This window comes from Globicephala melas, chromosome 7 (assembly GCF_963455315.2).
Source record: "Globicephala melas chromosome 7, mGloMel1.2, whole genome shotgun sequence".
Classification (NCBI taxonomy): Eukaryota; Metazoa; Chordata; class Mammalia; order Artiodactyla; family Delphinidae; genus Globicephala; species Globicephala melas.
Genome location: NC_083320.1, coordinates 56,647,931 through 56,653,009, shown reverse-complemented (window position 1 = coordinate 56,653,009; position 5,079 = coordinate 56,647,931). Strand labels below are relative to the sequence as shown.

Below are 5,079 nucleotides of genomic sequence, written 5' to 3'. Positions count from 1 at the left end.
TGCCTGCCTGGGGTTCTCTGCCCAACTCAGAAGCCACCTCTTCCGCCCACTTTTTGATGCCATGCACCCTGACAGATATGAGGATTCATTCCCGCTTGAACTGTGCCCATTTTGGGGGGCTGATTACAGGCGGGGTGAGTGGCGGGGGCACTGGAGGTTAGCAAAGTCAGTGGCAGACAAAAGCTGGGGTTACCTGTGGGGAATGAGGATGCTGGGATTAGAACTACTTTAACATCTGGCGGGGGCCCTCAAATGTGCCACGGCAAGTCACTTGATTACACGTATGTTATTTAGTTAAATTTGTGAAAATTATGAGATGCTCACCAACCCGGTGATAAACTCACTCCCTCGCTATTGGCTGGTCTGGTCACATGGCCGCCAACTTTATTCAGTTGACAGCAAGTAGGAGGGCCCTATGGAAGGAGAAAAAAAGACAACACGAGAAAAATTAGTATTTTCTACCTTCTGAAATTAATGGCCATGAGTTCGTATATGGTGAACTCCAAGTATGTGGACCCCAAGTTTCCTCCGTGCGAGGAATATTTGCAGGGTGGCTACCTAGGCGAGCAGGGCGCTGACTACTACGGCGGCGGCGCGCAGGGGGCCGACTTCCAGCCCCCGGGGCTCTACCCACGGCCCGACTTCGGTGAGCAGACCTTCGGAGGCGGCGGCCCCGGGCCTGGCTCGGCACTGCCCACGCGGGGTCACGGGCAAGAACCCGGCGGCCCCAGCGGCCACTACGGTGCCCCGGGAGAGCCGTGCCCCGCGCCCCCGCCCCTGCCCGGCTCCCGGGCCTGCAGCCAGCCGGGCGGCCCCAAGCAGCCGCCCCCTGGGACGGCCCTCAAGCAGCCGGCCGTGGTCTACCCGTGGATGAAGAAGGTGCACGTGAATTCCGGTAAGGCACGGGCCCAGGACCTCTCAGTCTCCACCCCAGCCCGGCGGCCTGGGCCCCGCGAGGGGGTGCGAGTGGGTGGGGGCGTGTGGGGCTTCAATGGGCGCTGCAATTACTCTCTCCATAAATTTTTATAGCCGAGGGAGCAGGCCGGGACCATGTGGCTGGCTGCTTGGCTCTGGGCGCAAAAGGGGGTGGAGATGGGGGTGGGGTGGGGGAGGACTCCATTTTCAGAGCGGAGGGAACGCGGTGGAAGAGGGGATTTCCAAAATGCCTGGGAGTGCTGGAGCGGGAGGTGGGCTGGGGAGATGGGGCACGTTTGGGGATCCCCGCCCGAGAGCCCAGGTGAGCAGGTGGGTCCGAGGGGTTGGGTGGGAGTGAGCGTGTGCGCCTGGGAGGGCGGGCGAGAGGCAGGGAGTGGGCCAGGAGCGCGCCGGGAGGGCCCGGGCCTCGGGGCGCGCCAGGAAGTGAGCGGCTGTGGCCTAATCCGAGGCCGGGCGCTGACCTGACTGTGCGGTCTGCTTGTCTCGCAGTGAACCCCAACTACACCGGCGGGGAGCCCAAGAGGTCCCGGACGGCCTACACCCGGCAGCAAGTCCTAGAACTGGAAAAGGAATTTCATTTTAACAGGTATCTGACGCGGCGCCGTCGGATTGAAATCGCTCACACCCTGTGTCTTTCCGAGCGCCAGATCAAGATCTGGTTCCAGAACCGGAGGATGAAGTGGAAAAAAGATCACAAGCTGCCCAACACGAAAGGCAGGTCCTCGTCGTCGTCGTCTTCATCCTCCTCCTCCTCTTGCTCCTCCTCAGCTGCCCCTGGCCAGCATTTGCAGCCGCTGGCCAAGGACCACCACACGGACCTGACGACCTTATAGAAGTGGGGACCCTGGGCCCATCCCTCCCTGAGCTCCCGGCTGAGCCGAAGCTGTGGGGGCAGGCCGGGCCTGCTGTCACCTCCCTGGGCTCTAAGGTACTGTAGGGTGGACCTGGGACAGGCAGGCCTAACCTCGGACTAGGTTAGCACCCTGCCCGAGGGTAGCCCCCTCCCTGGAGCGGGGATGGGGGTCGGGGGGGGGGTGGGATTCTCTCTCTAAATATATTATCAAATGGCAGGAGCTACTGGGAACATAAAACCTTGGCGAGTCATTAAACTCCTGAAAATCTCCGCTGTTGGATTTTGAATTTGCAAATGAAGGTTGGATGCTTTATCCCAGTGTGAATTTGAACATCCTCCCCGCCCCCCCCACCCCTCCAGGGATCTTTGTGGTTTCATAATGTGGGCGTGTTGAATCAGAAGGCTGGCCACCCTTGCGCTAGGTGCTTTCAGTGGAAGCAGGAGGGCTGGGCCAGGATTTCTGAACTTTCTGGGTTGTCTGTATAATTTCCAGTGTGAAAAAAAATTTTTTTTGCTCCCAGTGGCCCCATGCCCAAAGAAATGAGTCTAAGAAGGAAGTGCAAACGGGTTGTTGTATGTTTAGATTATATTTGCTTAAGTATTTATTTGTTGGGGAATTGGGGTGCAGAAATAACTGACATCTTATTGCCAAAAAACTTACCATGGTGAAAGGGGCTGGGTTTCAGGGAGCAGAATCAAGAGATGCGTGGACTTACTTCTGGCTGTAACCGGCATTTTGAACTCCACCCCCTCCCCACTCCCCGGAAATGTGTGTAGGGGGCCCTTAACCCTTCTAGAGGGAAGCAAAGGATCCACTCAAAGTTGAGTTCCTGAAAATATATTTCCACATGTGCTTTTCTCAGCACTGTGCTTACAACCAGTTCTGGGTGATTAAAGGAAAGGGAAAAAAGAAAGAAACAAATGGTCCAACATTTTCCTTCTGGAGAAAGAAAACAAAACCTCTGTGTTCTGGGTCATTAGATAATGACTGAATTTTCTGTTCCAACTGGATTCCAAATGTCCCCAAATACCCCATATAGCAGTATTTTATAAGCATTGGTGTATGGCCTGCCTATATGAAAGAGGGAATGTGCATTGGGGAGAAAGTGGGAAGGTGAGGAAGTCTTGCTGTAAAAAATGAAAGAAAAACTAATTGAATCTAGAAGTCCACAAAAGTTGGTCTTAGGGTTTTTTCCCTAAGTTTTAATTTTTTAAAAAACAAATCTAAGGAAGTTTTCCTCAACCCATTAATTAGCAGAATTTGTGAAAGTATAAAAGTTTTCAGGCCCTCTCCTCTCCCTTGCCTTGAGAATAGTGGTTTAAAAACAATCGCTCTCAAACAACAGGAGAGATGTTCTTTAGTCATTTTTCTTATGCCTTGCCTGGGAAGGGTTCAAAGCTCACTTTTCTAAAATGTTGACCCTTAAGGATAAGGGAAAGAGTCAAAGGTAATGGCCAGAGTTCATAGACTCAAATGAAACAAGGCTTCAGAAATTTAAACCGCAAAGCCTCGGGCTCCAAAAAGAAACCCCTGGTTGTAGCTACCGAAAAGTCACAAAAGTGGGGAGGGAGAGGGGGTGAGCTTGAAAAGGAGATTCAGAATTGGGGCTATTTTTTCAGTGCTTGAGAACACTTTAGAAGATTTCAGAGGTAATTTTTAAAATATATTTAAGTGTAGGGGGAAAAAGACTTTCTCTACAGGCATGTTCTTTGGTTCTGTGTCTCCTGAGAGCTGAGGGCAGGTATTCACTGGAGTCCCTAGGCTGAAATTCCACTTCTCTAAAGTGTCTTCCAAGCCTTGCTCTTTTGTATTAGACCCTAGGGACAGCTCTTTGTTCCTCCTTGGGGTGAGCCTGGCTCTCAGACTTGCACATGGCAATACTTGAATATCGCCACGTCGGGATATTAAAGATGGATATTCCTGCATTATTCGCATCATTGTTTCTATGACAAAAAGCACAGAGTTCATACATAGTCAAGACGTCTTTTTTCTGATGCCCTCACGTTGAGAAGCTGAAAAGGTATTTTACTGAAGTTCGGCTAAATTACAGAATCAGGTTCATCCAGAGGACAAATTTTCTATTCGATTAGCTGTATTTCAGCCAGGAGGACTGACCTCTAAACCCTTAACCTTTTGGACTCTAACTACCCTTCTCTTCTTTTTTTCCCCCTCGAACATGGAGAGCAGTCTTTGGATGTAGGATTTGAAAAGGGCCGCTATCCTTAGGCAAGTTGGAAAGTTGCTCAGATTCTTTCCTAAAACCCGAATCTGTGAATACATTGAACCTTCTCCTTGGGAGGGGGTAGTATATATTTTCACAACATCCAACTACATATGTATTGCAAAGATTATTATATAGATTTCCCCCTTCCCAGAAGTTCAGGTTACTCACTCCAGCTTCAGACCAAATGCCAAACTACTTAACTGCCTTCACCCCTGCCCCAGAGGAAAGCCAAGAGGCATGTTTTGATGAAGAAAACCCAAGGTTCTTCTTAAAAATAGCCCCACTACTTTGGAAAGTAACTTAATCAGAGAAACAACTTGTTTGTTTATAAGTCTCACTTCTCCTTCTCCTCTTCTAGGGATTGTCTTTTGAAATGTTAATGGAGCCTGGATGGCCCAGAGGGCGGCCCTCAACCCTGAGGTCCCAATCGGACCCCAGCGTCCATTTGGGCCCACAGGAGTGGGGCAGGGAAGAAGCAGGGCCCCCCAGTCACCTAGGGCAGGGAAGGAAATGAGTTTCCATCTGGGAACGTACTCTGGAGAAACCTAGATGTAGGAAGCCTCAGTGCCCATTTGCTTTTATTTGTTTCCAGTTTGTTCCCCCAAATATGAGCCAGAAGTGTTTGTTTTGAGTTTTTTTAATGGTATGTTGGGGTCGTGACTGGGGGGAGTGAAGTGTTTGGCGAGGACATTGCTCCTCAGACTCCCATCTCACTTTGTCCATTGCAGCCTTTTGTTGGGCGATGACATTGTCAGTCAGCCCCATGGTGTCTGTTCACACAAGATGCTTTTTTAATAGAATTGACCAATGTTCTGCTGCCACTGATTAAAGTATTATTTATACTAATTGTTGCCTGTAGTTTTGATGTAATTCATTGATCTATATTTGAAATAATAAAAGGTGTAGCGAAATCTCCCTCCTGTTTGGTGCCTCCACAGAAGCATTCTTCATTAGGTCTTCTAAAAGCTAACATCCAATATAAACAATTTATTATTTTCTGTAATGTGCCTGATGTGTGAAGGTTAAACTGTGTAAGGCTTAGCAGTTCTACCATTTTCTCCCTCC

General features: G+C 50.2%; 1 protein-coding gene across 1 annotated transcript; it reads left to right on the top strand.

The window, feature by feature from the left end:
* Positions 1-474: 474 nt before the first annotated feature.
* HOXD4 (homeobox D4) lies at positions 475-1,769 on the top strand. The gene is made up of 2 exons (XM_030851344.2): positions 475-895; positions 1,426-1,769. The coding sequence occupies exons 1-2, from the start codon at positions 475-477 to the stop codon at positions 1,767-1,769; spliced, it is 765 nt and encodes a 254-aa protein (XP_030707204.1).
* The last annotated feature ends 3,310 nt before the right edge of the window (positions 1,770-5,079 follow it).